The sequence below is a fragment of the Nomascus leucogenys genome, chromosome X (genome assembly GCF_006542625.1).
Source record: "Nomascus leucogenys isolate Asia chromosome X, Asia_NLE_v1, whole genome shotgun sequence".
NCBI classification, from domain to species: Eukaryota; Metazoa; Chordata; class Mammalia; order Primates; family Hylobatidae; genus Nomascus; species Nomascus leucogenys.
Window position 1 is genome coordinate 9,583,649 of NC_044406.1, and position 20,787 is coordinate 9,604,435.

At 42.3% G+C, this 20,787-nt stretch overlaps 1 protein-coding gene and 1 long non-coding RNA gene across 3 annotated transcripts in view; one reads left to right on the forward strand and one right to left on the reverse strand.

Moving 5' to 3' along the window:
* Positions 1 to 7,963, reverse strand: part of LOC100580811 — a 149,149-nt gene extending 141,186 nt beyond the window's left edge. Inside the window, exons 1-2 of the long non-coding RNA XR_001114348.1 lie at positions 7,700 to 7,963; positions 3,769 to 3,858 (exon numbers count right to left, since the gene is read on the reverse strand). This is a non-coding gene — a long non-coding RNA (uncharacterized LOC100580811). The remainder of the gene's footprint in view (positions 1 to 3,768; positions 3,859 to 7,699) is intronic.
* Positions 7,964 to 8,110: 147 nt separating this feature from the next.
* Positions 8,111 to 20,144, forward strand: LOC100581904 (cytochrome c-type heme lyase). Of its 2 annotated transcripts, none has more exons than XM_003261014.2 (7): positions 8,111 to 8,332; positions 8,830 to 8,971; positions 11,618 to 11,769; positions 14,334 to 14,482; positions 15,568 to 15,687; positions 17,982 to 18,068; positions 18,687 to 20,144. In XM_003261014.2, exons 2-7 carry the CDS (start codon positions 8,872 to 8,874, stop codon positions 18,883 to 18,885), a joined length of 807 nt encoding a protein of 268 aa, XP_003261062.1. In that variant the 5' UTR covers positions 8,111 to 8,332; positions 8,830 to 8,871; the 3' UTR covers positions 18,886 to 20,144. The 2 variants fall into 2 exon arrangements, with proteins under 2 accessions (XP_003261062.1, XP_003261064.1); XM_003261016.3 differs by having other exon boundaries at positions 8,111 to 8,274; positions 18,687 to 20,141.
* The last annotated feature ends 643 nt before the right edge of the window (positions 20,145 to 20,787 follow it).

Consider the following 20,787-nt stretch of genomic DNA (forward strand, 5'->3'; position numbering starts at 1 on the left):
TTTTGTGTTACTACAACAAAATACCTGAGGCTGGGTAGTTTATAAAGAAAAGAGGTTTGTTTGGCTTACAGTTCTACAGGCTGTTCAAGAAGCATGGAACCGGCATGTTCTCAGCTTCTGGTGAGGGCTTTCATGTTGAGTCAGCAGAGAAGGTCAAAGGCAAACCAGGCACATGTGAAGACAGAGTAAACATGAGGGGGATCCTCACTTTGTAACAATCCTGCTCTTGCTGGAACCAATCCATTCCTCTAAGAATTAATCCAGTCTCGCGAGAGTGAGAACCCACTACCATAAGAAAGTCACCAAGTCATTCATGAAGGATTTACCCCATGACCCAGGCATCTTCCATTAGGCCCCAGCTCCCAGCACTGCCACACTGGGGATCAAATTTCAAAATTAGCTTTGATGGGGACAAACAAGTCATATTCATACCATAGCACAGCTATACCTTATTCCTTTCACCAGGATAAGTTTCAAATATATAAATGGTTTAAAGGAAAAAGTGTAATTTTTTTAATTGAAGAAACTTGGGAGAATTTAGGACTTAAAATATTTTTAATTATGCCACAACATCCAGAAATCACAGAAGATTATAAAATTAAGATCCATAAAAACTACTCAAAGCAAAACTTAGCAGAAGCAAAAACAAAAAAAGATAATTTTAGAAAATATTCCAACCTCATAGTGTAGAAGAAAGGTTAATTTCCTTATAAAGAATGTCTACAAATCAATTTTTAAAAAAAGCAATACACTGTGTTGATGAAGGTGTGGAAAAACAGGCATTCTCATCCACTCCTGAGGGAAGCTACAAGGGGTACAACCACCTATCCCGGGTCATTTAGAAGTTACTATCAAAGTTTTAAAAGCACATTCCCTTTGACCCAGTCGTTTTAATTCTAGGTATTACAAAGATATGCTCACACAGTGTGAGAAATGATGTAAGCACAATATCACTCATTGTAGTATTGTTGTAATAGGAAAGTATTGGAAATAACATAAATTTAGTTCATTAGTAAGGGACCAGTTACATAAACTGTATGATGGAATAGTGTACATGTCCTAAATAAAAACAAAATGGAACACTTTATGTACTGATATGAAAATTCACATTTTAATTCTTGAATCTGTTAAATAAAAAGACGGATATGGAAAACCTCCAAGATATTTTAGGTGAAGAACAACAGTTAAATCCCTATATAAAGTATGCTACTACTTGTGTTTTAAAAATGGGGTCCCTCAAAGCACATTTCTTGGAAAACTGCATTTCATGTGGTGGTGGTAGAGAATGGTTTGTCAACTTGTCTTTTGCGGGTTTAATCTTTCAATCCCACTTTACAATGAGTCCAAACCACTCGAAGAGCCTTCCCTTCCTTCCTTTAAAGCCACTCATGCCTTGCCTTATTGATTTTCCTTCCATTACTCCTATTTTCTCCAAGTCATTAATTCACAATGCTTGGAATAAGAAACTAATACTGCCAAGGAGGAAGGAATTTAGGTTGGCTAGTGAAGCATTCTCTTCCTAATAGGAAAGCCAAACTAAAGTCGTGAAGTTCTTTGGTAAATTTGGAATGAGAGCAAAGAAAACCAAAGCCTTGAAGGATTTTACCATCCATTCTTATGGCTTAACATCCAGCCAAACCTGATAACTTACATTTCCTTATCTGCAACCAGCTCTTTCCTGAGTTCTAATTCTGTGTTCTGAACTGCTTCTTGGATTTCACTGCCTAGATAACCATTATCATCTCAAGTGCAATGTGTCTAACCTGAACTCATCTTGCCCCTAACCCTAAATATTTCTCAAAATCAGCAGCCATTTTTTTACTCCTCTCTTCTTATTTACTTCACCTTAGCTTTCTCTTTATGCAGTAAGGTGGTAATTTCAGACAACTGTAATCTACTATGCTTCTCCTTTTTAAAAGAATAATATGTCAGAAGGGCTTTGGTTACAGTTTATGCTTTAAAAATTGGAGGGCAAATCCAATACGCACTGGAAATTTCATTAACATAACCCCGTGGTTTCCCCATTTCTCTCTACCATTGGTAACCAAATCCACTACTAACTATTTTCATAGGGAAGAAAACATGAAATTCCTCACTCCTCTAGGCAAGACTATACTGATATCTCCTCCCCAGAGCAATGTTCACTTCACCCATTCTTACCAGTGCTATTCCCATCTTTTTCGGCACATCATGTTAAATCTAGTGACTCATAAAGGCCCACTTGTGGCAACAACTGGATCAGCAACTTAATCATAATAACTTCAATAATAATAACAGTTTTCACCACTCAAAAATAGAGAGTCTGACCCCCATTTCTGCTTCTGAATGACTGTGTGTGTTGGTTTGGGGTAGAAAGAAGGGGCAATGAGTTAAATAGTCCCAGTGTAGTTACATAATGCACACTACATGCCAGTATGTTTGCATGTGTGTATATATACATATATTGAGCAAGCTGAGAAAGTAGAAGCCCATGCTCTAGCTGCCAGGTATCAAAGAGAGGAAGTTTCTGGCCTTTGGTTTTCCAAGAATAGGGTCTCTCCACTTTAATATCATTGACATTTGGGGCCAGATAATTCTTTGTTACTAGAGTTGGCCTTTGCATTGTAGGATGCTTAGCAGAATGCCAGACTTCTATCCACTTGATTTCAGTAGCAACCACTACCTTCAGTGTGACAACCAAAAATGTCTCCAGATATTGTCAAATACCCCCAGGATAGGGACAGCAAAATCAGCTCTAGTTGAGAAGCACCGCCATAGAGGGAATCAGGGCCCTGTCTCCTATCAAATCTCATATCTGCTGAATTTCCCAGCATGAGAAGAGGCTGGGCAACCTCCCTGTTGGCATTCATCAAAGAATAGCCTTAAGTTTTCTGAATTGACCTAATTGCAGACCCATTAGTGCCCACTCAGACCACCTTGGCAGGTATCAAGGAAAGTCCAGTCTTAAATAAGTACAGCTATAAATTAAAGAAACTTTCTCAAAAAGCAATGCCCTGCATACATCTGGAGACATGAAACCAGGGTTCCTATAAGAAACTGGGAGTGTACATCTGGAGATATGAAACAAGGGTTCCTATAAGAAACTGGGAGTGATTCGTCATATAAGGTAGTCATCCACAATCAGTGAATTAATTAATTCAATTTTTCTTTTGAGACAGAGTCTCACTCTGTCACCCAAGCTGGAGTGCAATGGCATGGTCTCGGCTCACTGAAACCTCTGCCTCCCGAGTTCAAGCGATGCTCCCGCCTCAGCCTCCCAAGTAGCTGGGGCTACAGGTGTGTGCCACCACACCCAGCTAATTGTTGTATTTTTAGTAGAGATGGGGTTTCACTATGTTGGCCAGGCTGGTCTTGAACTCCTGACCTCATGATCTGTCCGCCTTGGCCTCCCAAAATGCTGAGATTACAGGCGTGAGCCACTGTGCCTGGCCAATTAATTCAATTTTTAGAGGTCTATGTGAAGAAACCCTTGACTCTCATCAAAACACAAAAAAGCTTGGGACTTACCAACTAGTAATAATATATCCTCTAAAGTTATTACAATGGTTGTGAGAATATTAAACAGAATGATAACCTCTGGCCATCTCTAATTTTATTGGCAATAAATCCCTTTAAGGAAAAGTAGTGTTTATTTCCAAGAGTAAGAGGTAACCCTGGCCTTTGATGTAGACATGGTCCCTCTGAGTACACATGTGATGAATGCTGTCAGACTCCATGGAACACAGACCTATGGTGGGGGGGTCTCCTGGCTATGTCTTAGGAACTTACCTTCATTCATTTAGGCCTTAGCAAAGATCACCGTCTATGAAGTTCATGGGCAGTGCTGGCATAGAACCAAGTGAAGGTCTCCAGGCATAACTACAAAGTGGTGAAGAGCAAAGTTGAGAAAAACAAGCTATCTCTATTGTCAGATCAAATAATTCTTCCTTTTAAAAACATTTCCATGGCTTCACATTTCAATTAAAAGAAAATGTAACTTCCTCCTCATGGCCTACGGCATGATCCAGCCCCAACATCACCTCCTACTATTCTGCCCCCAACTCATTCTGTGTGGGCCACACTGGTCTTTCCCTGTTCCTTCTGATCTCAGAACATTTTACCATGGAATTCTCATTGTCTGGACCACTCTTTGCATTGATCTTCACATGGCTGGGTCCTTCTCAACATTCAGGTCTCAGCTAAACGTCACCCTTCTCAGAGAGGTCTTTGCTGACAACCATATCTGAGAAGGTATCCTGAGCTCTCAATCTGTATCGTGCACACTGATCATCTGGGGATCATGTTACAAGGCAGACTTTGACTCAGTGGTTCTGGGGAGGGACTTGAAATTCTGCATTTCTAACAAGCTTCCGAGGAATACAAACTTTCTGCTCCACAGATCATCTACCCACAGGGGTGGGTAAACCCCCATGCCTCAATCTTTGTCACACTACCTGTGTCATTTAATTGGTGGCTTTTATCAGGATCTTAAATTATTTATTTATCTGTTTGTGTTGGATTGTTTGTTGTCCAATCTATTCATTTACTAGAATGTAAATTCCCTGAGAGCAAGGAGTCTGTCTAGCACTTTTAAATTCTCAGCACTTCCCACAGTACCTGACACATCATAGGTGCTCCATAAATATTGTTGAATGAGTGATGTTGTTCATGATTCATTGACTCTGTGATCCCTTCCAGTGTCTGCTTCTGACTGCTTCAGTGAGCACTCAATTATACAACAGAAACTACACTGTAATGATAGGGCAGTGCTACTCAAGTGCCAGTCCAGAAACTGCTAGTTATTGACCAATGCTGAATTAAGAATCTTATACTATAATATAAATCTGCTATGCCACTAAGCACAATTTTATCTGAGATGAGACATTTTTCATAGTAAGACTTTCTGGATGAAGCAAGCAATGCTTTGCCTTGCCTTGTGGTAAAAGCTCCTCATCTCATATTAGAATGGTAACAGTGTGTGAACTGGTCCCCACTGGCAGGACACATTTTGAGTTGTGCTGATATAGGGGATATAAAGCCAAATAAGATCTATTTTTTAACTTCAGAAAATCCATACATAGGTAAGAGAATTACACATTCAAATACATAACTGCAAATCTTTTGTCAAGTGCTATAATACGGAATTAAGTGGAAGAACTCAGGAATTGTAGAAAAAACAAAGAATTGGTCTTTTGTGCTCCCCCTTAGTCACACCTTTCCTGACACCTGCTCTCATTATAACCACAAACCCTCCCACCATACCCCTTCCTCCTGATCATATACCACTCATCTGGGCCATGTTCTTCCCCTTGGGCCCTGAAACACTGAAGTTACAGGACCAGGCTTGGGTCTTCTGAGAAATTGTGAAAGGGAACTGAGAATTGTGGTAGAGAACAGAAAATGATAGGAGAGATAGGGAATTATGGGAGAAGGGAGAATTGCAGGAGAGAATAAAGTATCATGAGAGAACAGAGAATTGTGAGAGACAATGTGGAATTGGGAGACAGACTAGGGAGCTGCGAAAGAGAACAGAATATTGTTTAATAACGGAGAAGTGCAAGAGTGGAGAATTGTGAGAGACAGCAAAGAATTGTAGGAGATACGAGGAATTATGGGAAAGATAAAGAATTATGGGAAAGAACAGAGACTTGTAGGTGAGACAGGGAATTGTGGGAGATAATAAAGAATGGGGGAAGACATCAGGAATTGTAGGAAAAAACAGAGAATTGTGGGAGTGACACAAAATTGTGGACACACAGGGAATTGTGGGAGAGAAGGGAGAATTATGAAACAGAAGGGATTATTGTGGGAGAGACGGGAAATTGTGTAAGAGAACAGAGTATTGTGAGAGAACAGAATTATGAGGGAGACTAAGGAGTTAGGGGAGAGACTACAGAATTGCAAATGAGGATGGAGTATTTTAGGAGAATGGAGGACTGTGAGTGAAAGTGAAGAATTATCAGAGAGAAGAAAGAATTAGGAGAGAGATGTGGAATTATGAGAAAGACAGGAAATTGTAGCATATAAAACAGAATTGTGGGAGAGAGCAGAATTGTGGGAGAGACATAGATTTGTGGAGAGGACAGCACAAAGAATTGTGGGAGAGACACAGGATTGTGGGAGAGAATAAAAAATTGTGGAATAGACACAAAATTGTGGGAGAAAAGGGACACTTGTGGGATAGAAAATTGTGAACGAGAATATTGTGAGAAAACAGAATTATGAGAGAGAATGGGAGTTAGGGGAGAGACTGGGGAATTCTGAACAATCATGGAGTACTTTGAGAGAATGGAGAATTGTAAGAGTGGAGAATTCTGTGAAAGAACAAAGAATTGTGGGGGAGATGGGGAATTATAGGAAAGACAGGAAATTGTAGCATAGAATACAGAATTATGGTTGAGATAAGGAATTGTGGGAGAGAACAGAGAATTGTGAGAGGAAACCAAAAATTGTGGGAAGAAACATGGAATTATGGGAGACACAGGGAATTGTGGGAGAACAGAGAACTCAGGGAGAGACAGGAAATTGGGGTAGAGAACAGAGAGTTCTGGGAGATACAGGGAACCATGGGAGAGAATACAGTGTTGTGGGAGAGACAGAATAATTATGAGAATGAAGGGAGAATTGTGGGAGAAAGGAAATCATGAAAAAGAATATTGTGAAAGAACAGAATTATAAGAGATAATGGGTAATTATGGGAGAGACTGGGGAATAAGAACAGAGTATTGTGAATGAACAGAACATTGTGGAAATGAATAATTTTGAGGAACTGTGAGAGACAGAGTCATAGGGAATGATGGAAAAGACAGAGAACTGTGGGAAATAGAATTTTGAGAGATACAAGAATTTGTAGGAAAGGCTTGCTGGGAAACCCAGCAAATTGTGGGAAAAACAATAGAATTACGGGCAAGACCGGGAATTGTGGGACAGAAAAGTGAATTGTGGGAGACACAGGGAATCGTGGGAGAAACAAGAGAATTGTGAGCAAGACAAGGAATTGTGGGACAGAAAAATGAATTGTGGGAAGGAATAGAATTTTGGGAGTGACATGGGATTGTGGGAGAAATAAGGAATTGTGGGAGAGACAGAAGATTGTGGAAAGAACTGAGAATTGTGGGAGACAGAATTGTGGGTAACAAAACAGAATTGCGGGAGTGAAAGGGAATTGTGGGAGGGACAAAAGAATTGTGGGTAAAGAGAGAAGTTGAGCTGTGATAGTTGAAATGGAATCCTTGGGCTACCCTGTAGGCAGTTCTGAGTTGTCCCCTTTGGGGCTAGGGGCCTGGACTTATGTGCCTTTGCAGAGACCCTCATAGGATGCAGACCGTCCCCAAGGAGGGAATGTGATTTTGTGTGAGGCAATTCTCTTAGGCAGAGGACAATTCCTGGAGACTCAGCTGAAAGCTGTGAGCCCCCAACACTTCCTGCACCAGGGGGCATCTGGACGTATTTCACAGAGCCGCTATAGTTATATGGAAAGATATATGTTTCTTTATTAACACTTTAAGTAACAAGATAAAATTACCTTAATTTCAAATTAGTGGATGGATGATATTTTGAGACAGGCACAACAACCATATGTGACATAATTTATCTGTAATGTTTATTAGTGCCACATATAGCTAATAGTACTAGGATTCATTGCCTACATTCCTGATGGAAGAAAATGCTAAATTTCTGTTGGAGGTAAATGAAAATACAGACATTCAAAATCACATACCCAGTTAAGAAGAACTTAGCAGTCAGAACACTGTCTTGTTCACTTTTGGATCTCCACCACCAAAGTTACAGGCACCTACTAACGTTTCTTGAATCATTGCTACAATTAAAACTGATGGGATAAGATTCAAAAAAAAACCAGAAATTTAAAAACTCCTCCAAAGCACTCCGTCTGCCGCATAAAGCATACATAGTAGAGCTCGTCACTCTAGGGAAGCCTCTGGACCAGACAACCTTCCCTGCCACCGCCGGCATTTTGAAAAAGGCTCCTGGCCTGGAGGGGCGGGCCCAGAGAGCGGCCCCCGCAGCGGTTACAGGCCGAGGCGAGGAGGGGACGGAACCCGCTCTCCGTGATTGACGGAAAATATTACTCTTCAGCCCGCCTCCCGCGTGCCCGGAAGTCCCGCCTTCTAAAAAGGAAGTAGGGGTGCGTGAGAACGCCGGCGGTGACCGCGGCGACAGCGGTGACCGAGCGAGAGGAAGGCGGCGGCGGCGGGAAGTCACTGCTGCTCTGGGTTCGGGTTGGCGACTGAAGGCGGTACCGGCCTCCCGGAACAGCCCGGGGCGGGGGCTTAGGTGCAGAAGGGCAGGCTGGCCGCGGCCGGTTTGGTCTGGGGACCGCGGGCTGGAGCAGGTGGGCAAGCGCCGGGACGGTGTGGGGAAGACACTTGGCAGCTCCTCGATCTCTGGTGTCCCTTCGTTTCTTCGAATTCCTATTCATGCGCCGCACCCTTCCCGGGCCCCCAGCCCCTCGCTAAGGCTTTGGGGACGGGGGTCAAGTCTAGGCTCAATGGGCCTCCCCTCCTCCACCCGGGTCACCACTCCTAGGAAACCCTCGCCCCACCCCCGCCTCAGGGCTGTACCTCCTGGCTGTGACGTGGTTTCTCAGCGACTGCCTCACCTCAGTCCCAAAATCCTCACTGCCTTAGATACGTGCCCCCAGAGGTTGGCCTAGGTTTCACAGTATTTCCCTTAAGGGGGCAATATGTTAAAGCTGTCCCTCGAAGTTAGTACCCTGCCTGGTAGATGCCCATGGGCTGACAAAGAGGAGGAACAAGGGTTGACCAGATTAGGACTAATGAGAGAATAGTCTGAGTCCAGAGACATTAATCTGTCTCTTTGTTTTGGCAGGTGGAAATTTAAAATTGTTTGGAGTCAACACTGTTTCCAACCATGGGTTTGTCTCCATCTGCTCCTGCTGTTGCAGTTCAGGCCTCAAATGCTTCAGCGTCCCCACCTTCAGGATGCCCGATGCATGAAGGGAAAATGAAAGGTAATCGGCCCTTTGCCTAGAAAATAAAAACAAAAGATAATTCACGGCTGGGCGCGGTGGTTCACGCCTGTGATAGCACTTTGGGAGGCCGAGGTGGGTGGACTGCTTGAGCTCAGGAGTTCGAGACCAGTCTGGGCAACATGGCAAAAACCTGCCTCTACAAAAAAATACGAACATTAGCCAGACATGGTGGTGGGTGCCCGTAGTACCAGCGACTTTGGAGGTTGAGGTGGGCGGATCGCCTGGGAGGCCGAGGTTGCAGTGAGCCAAGATTGTGCCACTGCACTCCGGCCTGGGTGACAGAGTGAGACTGTGTCTTAAAAAAAATCTTGAAAGGCTGTAAAGGAAGAGGCAGTGTAGTATGCTGCTGAGGCTGGTAGGCATGGGAGTCAGGCACCCTGGGTCTGGTCCTTATTTTGCATCTTATTGAGGTTTGTGACTCTAAACAAGTTAACTCTGTTAGCCTCAGTCTGTCATCTGTAAGATGAAGATATAATAATGTTTCACAGGCCTGTCATGATGATTGCATGAGAACGTAGTGAATACTCTAAACCAGCCCCAACTTCCCAAAGTTTACTTGTGCCTACGTTAGTGGTTCTTAACTGGAAGGGGGCAATCCCTCCTTCCCACAGGGGACATTTGCCAATACCTGGAGGCATTTTTGGTTGTCACAACTGAGAGGAAAGTGAATAGAGGGCAGGAGTGCTCCTAAACATCCTACAATGTACAGAACAGCCCACCAACAAAGAATCAGCTGGCTCCAAATAATCAAGAGGGCTAAGGTTGAGAAACCTTAGTCTAGATCTAGCTGTCTTGATAAATAACCTTTGCTCGTATAGCCATTTCAGTATTCTCATATATAAAAGTAAGCCATCACCTAACGGGCTTGCTGTCCATTCTTTAGATAAGAAAATGAAAATGGAAAAGCTGTCTTTCATTTTTAATTCATTCATGTCTACTTTAGATTGTTTATATTAAAGTGTGGCTTGAATCAGTAAGTCGTGGAGGGCAGAAGCAACATGGTGTGCTTACTGAGTACTAATGCTTGCGCTGTTATTCATTTCTTCAGTCAGCCAGCCTATTCTGAGAGGTCACTGCCCATTCTGTACCAAGCACTGCTTGGTTTTGTTTGTTTGTTTCTGCACGAGAGAATAACATCATACAAAATGGAGCTTTGCCTGATGGAGCTTACATTCTCATCTTCATAAGCTATGTAGCCTGTTTTCTCCCTATTTTATAGTCAAGGAAACTAAGACTTGGAGTAACTGATGCTCCAAGTCACATAGTAAGTGGCAAAGCCAGCAAAAGTTCTGTGACCTTGGACAAGGACAGACAGTGTTCTTCTGGGGTTTCTTTGTACAGGAAGAATTGAGACAGATCAGCCAAAGCAGGTGTGCTCCTGTTCTGAGTGTCTTCAGGGAGATCCTAGAACCCTTACTTTGGTTTTATTTCATTTTCTGTATATCTTGGAGAGCTGCCAGACTTTTACATTAATAAAGAATGTGGGTGTCTATAGGCGATCGAAGGGGCTACTGGTTATATGACGTGAAAAGTTGAAATGTTATTTTCTTGGTAAAACCCAGCTGGGATCCATGACTTGGAAAGGATTGGTGCTTTCAGTGGTAGAGAGGAAAGGCATAGCAAGTCTTCCATCACCCCTAAAGTGGGCAGTGGCACAGGGCACCAGGAAATGAGGGCTTGGGAGGACAGGTGCAGGGAAGGAAGTGAAAGCAAACTCATCTTTTTCATGTGTATTGCTGTAGTTGCTGCTGCTGCCTGAGGCCAAGATTCCATTACATGAGCAGCTGTCTTCTGTGTTGCAGCTCTCCAAGTACCTGCTCATTCTCTGAACCAGTTTCCCAGTCCCCCACTAATTGGGATCAGCGTCCTGGGTCTTTGGGCATAGCCCTTGCTATTGCTCATCTCATTAGGCTCAGACCCTCCCTCGTAATGGGCATCTTGATCCTGTATGGGTTGCCGAATATTTTCTTTATTGTCTGCCTTTTCCTGTTAAACTTGCCATTGACTGATGGGAATAGGCCCTAGGCCACGTGGTTTTCCTGTGCCTTGTTTCAGTCTTGAGACAAAGCAGAGTGGCATTCAGAGTTTTTTGCAGTAGCCTCTGTGATGTCTCCTGTGTTCATTTTCTCCTCCCGTTCCTTGTACCTGAGATAATACATCAGTAATGAAAGCCTGGATTGCAACTGTGTCCTGATTGGGTCTGGGCTTCTCTGGAACTAGTGAATGGAAAGTCAAGGAGATCCTGTGAAATGTGGCTGGTCCCCACTTAGGTTCCTCTAACAGCTCCCCAGCTGCTCATCCAGCCAGATTACTCAGACCATGGCACAGATAACACATGCTCTTGCAACTGCCAAGGTTTTTTGGCTTATTTTTGCTGGGGGTGTGACACAATTAGAGAATGGGTACTCATTTTTCTTTCAAAGGAAATGTAAATTTTAGAACCTTCTCATCTTTAGGATTTTGGAATGTTAGCTAGTTCAGTTCTTGGTAGATTTAAACAGAAGAAACCTGGCTTTTCCTATGGTGGTAATCATTGGTCAGAAATTCAGCTCTTTAGTGCTCCAGTTGAGAGAGTTAGATGTCCTGCCTTCATGGTGACACCATTTTTATACTTGATAATTTCAGGCTGTCCAGTGAGTACAGAGCCATCTGGCCCAACCTGTGAGAAGAAAACATACTCTGTGCCTGCCCACCAGGAACGTGCCTATGAGTACGTGGAGTGTCCCATTAGGGGCATGGCGGCTGAGAATAAGGAGAACCTAGATCCTTCAAATCTGGTAATCCACACTCATCTTTTCTTTCTGGAGCTTTTTTTGCAGGGTTGCTTGTACAGACTCCCAAGACAAGTTGCAAATGGCTAGGATGAATTCTTCTGTCCTTTGAAAACAGAGAAGTTAGATATTCCACCTACAGTGAAAATCTAGAATGTGTTAGTAAGTGTAGTTTCAGGGAGTGCCTGGGAAAAAAACCAGAGTGATTATGAGGAGCCAGCATAGTTGTACTGGGAGTAAGCCATACCAAATAAATATTTTCTTCTGGGACAGTTACTAGGTGGTAGATGGGAAATTCTGTAAGAACATTAGCTAGAGTTAGTTAAGGTGTCTTTGGTCTGGGGAAACTTTGTAGACACATTACATGATTGGGGAACTTCTTCAGGTACAATAGAGTGCCAGCCTGCCCGAGTCACTAGGGTGGTTCACTGTCATGTGACTGCCAGCAAATTTAATGCAAGGTTGATGTGACATCACTACATTTTGTGATAGACAACATCAGAAATTGTGGTCTAAAGTTTGGAATCATGTTTTAACGGGAGGCGCAGGCATATACTTTAGAGGGCCACGGGATTATCAAGAATAGAAATTTTAGCAAACCAGACTGCATGTAAAGAAACTAGAAATACTTAGCCTGGAAAAGAAAGGGCATGGGGGATACAATAGCAGCGTCCACCTCAGGAATCAACAAACTATGGCCCACTGCCTGTTTTTGAAAATAAAGTTTTGGACAATGCACCAAGATTATCTTGCACATAGGCCTTCAAATATTTACACAAGAGGTCATTGGAAACTGCTTCTATAAAGGGCTACGTAGTAAATATGTTTGATTCTGTGGGCCATAGGGTCTCTGTCACACTACCCAGTTCTGCTGCTGCTGCTTTCTCTGTAGCATGAAAGCAGCAACAGGCAGCATTATCCGAAGCCCCTGGCAGACCACTGGCCTAGATGATCTCTAATAGGTGAGTGGTTCAGAACATGGGCCTTTTGGAATCTTACAGACCTGGACACTTACTCCATGGGATCATGATATGTAGTGAGAATGTGAATAACAGCTAACTTTTCTTGTGGTCACTTTTTAAACATTTTTTATTCAAGGCTAGCCAACTGAAGCAGTGGGAGAGGAGAAAGAACAAAGAAATCTGTAACTGGTTCTGATCAATTAGTCGTAAACACTACTGTACTCAGACCAGCCTCTTTCGGTCACTTTTCTAGCGTTTAAGCTAAGCACCCTACATTCTCCCCTTTAATCCTCATAACAACTCTGTGCAGCCAGTATTCTTAGTGTCCCCATTTCAGAGCTAAAGATACTGAGAGTGAAGGAGTCATTCATCCCACATCACCAGCTAGGAAGTGGCAGAGCCAAAACAGAATCCTTATCCACCTGAGACCCGTGCTCTTAAACACACTGTGGTGATAATGCAGGTAGAATACTCTCCAGTGCCTACTACACATGGCCCTTCTTGCTGTCGGTATTCTGAGGGCCTTGTTGTGATGGAGACTTTTAATTAATGTTTACTAGGAAATCCTTTATACTTCTTTTTTTTTTTTTTTTTTTGAGACAGGGTCTCGCTCTTTCGCCCAGCCCGGAGTGCAGTGGCGCAATCTCGGCTCACTGCAAGCTCCGCCTCCCGGGTTCACGCCATTCTCCTGCCTCAGCCTCTCCGAGTAGCTGGGACTACAGGCGCCCGCCACCGCGCCCGGCTAATTTTTTTTTTGTATTTTTAGTAGAGACGGGGTTTCATCGTGGTCTCGATCTCCTGACCTCGTGATCTGCCCGCCTCGGCCTCCCAAAGTGCTGGGATTACAAGCGTGAGCCACCGCGCCCGGCCGGAAATCCTTTATACTTCTAACACAGAAAGTTCAGGGCCAGTCATTCCCAACCTTGGGTGAGTTTGCCCCTCAGGCAAATATCCTGCTAAACATACTGCAGTGCTTAGACAGACCACCATAACTAAAAATTGTTCAGCTCCAAATGTCAATAGTGCCATGGATGAGAGACCCTGGCTAAGGCTAAGTGCTAGCATAATAGTATTGGTGACCCACATGTCTGGGAGAAGGGATTCTTCCCACCTTCTGACCTCGCAGCATTGAGATGCAAAGACTCATCTGTAATATATTTTGCCTAAGGGATGAAGCATAAGCAGAAACCTAAAAAATCTGAGAATATTTTTTTAAAAAGCAGTGCTGTACATGTATGCTATGAGAGTTTTCCCCAGAGAATGAATATCCATTTTTGAAAAGCTTGTCATAAAATTTTTAGAAATGCCTGAAGATCGTGGCATTAGTTTTTACTTCTTATTCCTTGGTGACATTACTTCTAAATTTGTTCAAAGGAGAAAGAGGCCAAAAATTTAACCATATTTGAGAACTTAATCAATGAAGAAACACAACTTCAGTAATATGACTCTTCAAAACAGTCAGATTATCTGAGAAGTCTGAAATTTTGATGTCACTGATTTAATAAGTAATCTGTGCTTTTTGTGTGATGTATTGCTTTCCAGGAAGTAGTTAATTATATTGCCTTTTACTTTATATCCTATAGAAGCAAATCTGTTTATTTTATTTAGATGCCACCACCCAATCAAACACCAGCTCCAGATCAGCCGTTTGCATTGTCTACTGTCAGAGAAGAGTCATCCATTCCCAGAGCAGATTCAGAGAAAAAGTGGGTTTACCCTTCCGAGCAGATGTTCTGGAATGCAATGTTAAAGAAAGGGTGAGTGAACATATTTAAGATAAAAATTTGCTTGTCAGAATATCCAAGAGTTATATGCTAAAGCGATTTTTTACCTTCAAAACAATATAGTACATTTTTATGTATTAATCAGTTTATAATCACCTGATTTTTTTCACACCTGTCAGAATGTAAGTGCAAGGCCAGTGTATTAAATCAGGGTTCTCAAGAGAAACAGAACCAATAGGATATGTGCAGGGGGGGCAGGAGACAAGGAAGGCCGGAAGATATTTATTGTAGGGAATTGACTTACACAATTATATAAAGCTGAGGAGTCCCAAGATCTGCAGTCAGCAAGCTGGAGACCCAGGAGAGCCAATGGCACACTTCTGGTCTGAAAGCCAGCAGTCTCAAGATGCGAGAAGAACTGATGTTTCAGTTTAAGTCCAAAGGCAGGAAAAGCCCAATGTCCCAGCTCAAGCACTCATGCAGAAGGCCTTCCCTCTTACTTATGGAAGGGTCAGCCTTTTTGTCATTCAGGTCTGCAACTGATCGGATGTGACCCACCCACACGGAGTGGGGAGGGCAGTCTGCTTCACTTAGCCTACCGATCAGATGTTACTCACATTCAAAAACACCCTCACAGACACACCCAGCATAATGTTTGACCAAATGTCTGGGCATCCTGTGGCATAGGCAGGTTGACACATAAAATTAACCATCACAGCTAGTAATAGGTTTTTTAAAAAACTGAAAACACTATTAGATAAAATGTTTAGAAAAAGTTAGGGGATCATTGATCAGTGGTACTATCTGGACAAATGTCACCTTAAAAATAGATGATTTTGTAAGTCTGGTTTACTGTGACTCAGTAAAATGAGACTAAGGTGAACCTTTTATATTTGTTTTCAATGCTTCTATAGTAGCTTTTGGATTTATAGTGCTGCTCCATGATCATGGGTAAATCTTGAAAATGAGCCTTAGATCTGTTAAATTCAGAGAAAATGAGCATTCTTAGTTCTTTCTCAAAGGGGAATGTTGAATAAATCATCTTATGAAAATATGTGGATTAATTTTATGGCATTATCAGGAATAGTTGTCAAATTTTGCCAGATGTTCTTTCCTAGGTGGAAGTGGAAGGATGAGGATATCAGTCAGAAGGATATGTATAATATCATTAGAATTCACAATCAGAATAACGAGCAGGCTTGGAAGGAGATTTTGAAGTGGGAAGCCCTTCATGCTGCGTAAGTATGTTTGAGATCTTAAATCTTTCAAGCATCTTTCTTATTTCATATCAGCTTTCTAGAGTTTTAACATTCAAATCATTTGTTCTAATAAAACATTTTATGTAGCAGGCATGGCTCAATGACAATTGTTGCATGACAGGCCACCCTTCTTAGTTGAAAAATAGCAACCATTTTATTAGGCTTGTGGATTCAGTGGGTCTGGAGTACGCCAAGGACAGGGCAAGGATGGCTTGTCTCTGTTCCTTGATGTCTGGGGCCTCAGCTGCGAAGACTCAGTGGTCAGGATGGCTTCCGAGCCATGGGCTAGAGTCTTCTGACGGCCGGCTCGTTTACTCCTCTGGTGAGTGGTACTGGCTTTTGGCCAGAACACCTCCCCATGGCCTCTGTATATGGCTGTTTCGGCTTCGTCATATGGTGGCTAGGTTCCAATAGCTAGAGTTCCAAAAAGCATCTCTATCTCCTTTTCTGACCTAGCCTGGGAAGTCCCAAAGTGTCAGGAGCCTGCCCAGATTCAAGGGGAAGGGGCAGAGACCCTGACTCTCAGCAGAAGGAGCATCACAGCCCTTCGAAAGCAGAGCATGTGGGAAGGGAGATGCTAAAATGCCATCTGCCCCAAGGGAGGTGGGAAAGACATTTTTGTTCCCTCAGTAGCATTTATTGAATCCCCATTAGGACCAAACACAAAGAGATGTCTTAACTCAGAGCCCCTTTTCTCAAGGAGAATAGGTAAATGCAGCTGTGTGTGTTAAAGGAGACAGGACTTCAGTCTGTTGAGTAGTGGTTCTCACACTGCAGCATGCATCAGGATCATGGGGAAGGTTTGTTAAAACCCAGCATGCTGGGTCCCATCCGCAGGATGTCTGACTTAGTCTGTTTCGGGTGGTGCCTAGACTGGGTGTATCTAGAGCACTGCATATGCTGCTGGTTTGAGCCAGATTATGTCATAAACAGTGGTTTTAAATTCATTGCACAATGTGATTAATTAATTTCTTGGCTAAAGTCCACTTAATGATTTTTTAAGGTGTTTTGTTTGTTTTTAATATTTGCACTCTGAAGTTCATTGGTTGCACTCCCTGGCTGTCATAGGCTGGGCCTCAGGCCTGGGGTGAGTGTATGTGAGAGGGGAACAACTGCAACCATGCTGCCCTCAGTAATCTCTGGCCTGAGAGGAGCCACAAGTGTTTGCAGTGACCTACTTTGAAAGTGTGTTCTAATTAAGACCACCTGCTAATTACTTGTGTGATTATGGAGCAAAGAGAAGAGAGAAGAGGGAATTTCAGTTTGTCAGTTTCAATTCCTTCTCCAGTTATTTTCTGTCAAAATTAAGTAGACCATTTAAAAACTCATGCTATGATCTCCAGAAGAAAGTTTTGCCTAGATTGAGTTTACCTTTTTGCCTGTGACCCTCTTGAGAAGAGATGTTAAGGAGAGGAGTAGTTCCTAAAAGGAGAAGAAAAGTAACTCATAAGTCCTCAAATAGAAGTCCTTTATACTTTGGAAATTTTTCTCCCTCCCACTTACTTAGACACCTATCTTGTTATCCATGGGAGCAGCTAACAATATAGGTGGCCTCCTGACTTGGCCACCACTCCCTCTGTCTCGGTAACAGCTGTCTGTCTAGCCTGTAGGTGGGCTGTGAACTCCACGAGGACAGGGCTCAGAGGGTCTTGTTGGCACTGTTATACCCTAGTGCCCACAGAGGGCTGGCATCTAGAGAGTCCTCAGCAGGGGTCTGCAGGTAGAGGGAGTGCGTTTGCCAGCTAGGACTCTGCCACCCCTCATCTTACGTGTAGTTATTAAGGAGCTGGTCCAACATTAATTACCATGCATTTCTAGGGATTAATCCATCGTTTTCTTTTCTTCATAAAGGCTGTTCATTGGTTTGAAATGAAAGAAGAGTATAGGATTTTCATGTTTGTCTAAAAAACCCAGGTGCTCTGTGCGAAAAAGAAGCATGATGCACAATACTTGAGGCTGTTTTTTTTTTTTTTAATGTGCCTTTCCTCCTCCACCAAATGGAAAGGCCCTATTTCCTGACTCCTGCAAAGTGCAGTGTAGATATCCAGAAGGAAGGGGAGGCAATGGAACGCACCCAGTCCAGAAGGAAAGAGGAACATTTTTAACAAATAGGCACTTGTTTGAATTATTTTAGAACTTACCTTTCTCTGTAAATGTTATATTATGTGAAACGTATACAGGAAAAAAATGTATATTACTAAAAAATTAGAACATCATCTTTGTCAAAGAAAAGAAAATATTTTAACAGACTTTTCTTATTTGGGGAATTCTAGAGAGTGTCCTTGTGGTCCATCATTGATCCGGTTTGGAGGGAAAGCAAAAGAGTATTCACCAAGGGCACGAATTCGTTCCTGGATGGGGTGAGTGTCAGCGCAGAAGTGTTGTTTCACCATCCTCAGGTCAGGATCAACTTTCTCTTCATACCAGAACCAGTCTAAGAATTGCAGTGCCATCTTGCAAAACGTAATCCTTATTCAACTGTAGATTTCTTTCTCTCCCTGAGGTTTGCCCATTAATGGGCAGATTTATTAGGGTGTAGTAGATTGCTTCCTATTTATCATAGGGTTGAATGGAGTTATTGTCCATGTTCTTGGATCTGCCCTCTTACTCTTCCCGTGATCTGTGTCTTTGGGTTTATGCACTTAGCCATCCTGCCTTTCTTTTCTAGCATACTTGAGATTTTTTGCTCACACCTGCATTTCTGCAGTATCTCAGCTGACCTCCCTGGCTTAGGTCTCTTCCCCATTGACCTTATTCCTTTGTAGACAGATGAGCTGTCATCTGATACGGACTTATCACAGTTCTTCAGTGCCATCTTCCCTTAGTGCTGTTCACTGTGTGATTCTTCTAGTCTGACTTCCCCAGTTAGGTCTTTGGGAGCAGGTGTTTGCATGTGCTTCTTGAGCTTTCTCATGGCATAAACTGGGACTGAATGTATTGCAAGCATTTTAACACTCAGTGGCATGTTTTTATTCCAGATATGAGTTGCCTTTTGATAGGCACGATTGGATCATAAACCGTTGCGGGACAGAAGTTAGATATGTGATTGATTATTATGATGGTGGTGAAGTCAACAAGGACTACCAGTTCACCATCCTGGATGTCCGTCCTGCCTTAGATTCACTTTCGGCAGTATGGGACAGAATGAAAGTCGCTTGGTGGCGTTGGACCTCGTAAAGCACTGTTTGAGATGGAAAAATGTAAACTATTTTTTTCTGAGAGATACATTAAACTATTTTCCCCAAATTGAATTGCACTCATGATGTAATGGGAACTTCAAGTGGGTAATCACACTTTTTCCTTCACTTAACGAAGGATACTATGCACTGTTCACTTTTGAGTTGCGTTGTACCTTGCAGTTTATAGCAGATCATTTTGTTTTCTTCCTACTTAGCTTAAGTGGGAAGCAGTCCCTCAGTTTTTCCTTTACCTGCAGTATTGCCTGTGTATTTCATCTCGAAAAGCCTGAACAACCTCTGAAAAAGAGCTTTTAAAAAGTGATGAAAGTTGCTTTTTTTCCTTACTGTTTTCTCAGGAATACTCCAGAGATGTAAAGCCTGAGAGTCCATGGTGATGCTCAAGAGCTTTCATCTGGCCAAATATTTTAACTAAAACTGTTCATTATAAATAGGTGATTATACCTTTTTTAAAAAAGTTACCATTATTTCTAAAGCCCCTGTGGTATGATTGTGACCTTTAACAAAATGCAAAGGTATACACTGGAAAAGTAGTCAGCAAAATTCTCTCCAAATTCTGATTTATATGAATTTCTTGGACTGGATAGAGTACTTTCAACTATACCTTCCTTTGGAACATACCTTTTAAAAAATGTTCCCTTTAAATCCTGTTATTCTAATACGTAACTCTGCTCCCAGCAAACAGATCTCCTCATTATCCTTGGCGTTTGACATGTTATTCGAACTTCGAATCTCATTGCTTCCTTTGCTGGCAGCCTCCACCCTTCCCCTCATCAGTCGGCCTAATCCAAACCTTGAAAGCTGGCTTAAGTCCCAGTATCAGTGATGGTCCTCCTCTAAAACACGATTTTATATTTGGCTGAATGTTAAAATTCACAAGATGAGCATTTTTTTCCCAGATGGAGAACGCTTCAACTCAGTCTAGATTTTTTTTGTTTGTTTTAAGGAGGCTCTAAGTTTGCCATTGAAACTTTTTGTACCAGCAATCCATAAACTGGTTGTTCTATTTATAGCAGCATGTTACAAATGACTGCTGTTTTTCTTTTAAATGTCTATGCTATTAAATAATTTATCCTGAATGCTGTAGTGTTAAATTAGTGGATGAAATTGGCAGTCTGTGGGTGATTAATTTGATATGGATTTGTCAGTTTTGTGTGGAGTTTAAGAAATACAACAGCCTTAAACTCTACATTTCAAAATACTTGTATATTTTAAAATAAAGCTGATTAGTTCACAGGTTTTGAAAATTTTTTGGAGTAATTTTACACTTAACAATTGTTTCTTCAGACATATTATCTTTATAAAACCCATGATTTATCGTAGAGTGATTTATAATCCAGCACACATATGTTTATTGCAGCACCGTTCACAATAGCAAAGACTTGGAACCAACCCAAATGCCCATCATTGATAGACTGGATAAAGAAAATGTGGCACATATATACTGTAGAATACTATGCAGCCATAAAAAGGATGAGTTCATGTCCTTTGCAGGGACATGGATGAAGCTGGAAACTATCATTCTCAGCAAACTAACACAAGAACAGAAAATCAAACACCGCATGTTCTCACTGACAAGTGGGGGTTGAACAATGAGAATACATGGACACAGGGAAGGGAACATCACACACTGGGGCCTGTTGGGGGTGGGGGGTAGGGGGCTAGGGGAGGAATAGCATTAGGAGAAATACCTAATATAGATGACGGGTTGATGGCTGCAGCAAACCAGCATGGCACGTGTATACCTATGTAACAAAACTGCACGTTCTGCATATGTACCCCAGAATTTAAAGTATAATAATTAAAAAAAAAAAGCAATGCTATAGTCTCCCTACTCCAAGCAGCCACTTTTTCATCTACTAATCACTTTTTTTTTTTTTTG

What these genes read in the sequence shown, in the direction of transcription:
- LOC100581904 (XM_003261014.2), top strand. Translation starts at nt 8,872, where the DNA reads ATGGGTTTGTCTCCATCTGCTCCTGCTGTTGCAGTTCAGGCCTCAAAT. An exon ending in AATGCAATGTTAAAGAAAGG is followed by an intron (nt 14,483 to 15,567) that starts GTGAGTGAACAT and finishes GTTCTTTCCTAG; the next exon opens with GTGGAAGTGGAAGGATGAGG. An exon ending in CGAATTCGTTCCTGGATGGG is followed by an intron (nt 18,069 to 18,686) that starts GTGAGTGTCAGC and finishes TTTTTATTCCAG; the next exon opens with ATATGAGTTGCCTTTTGATA.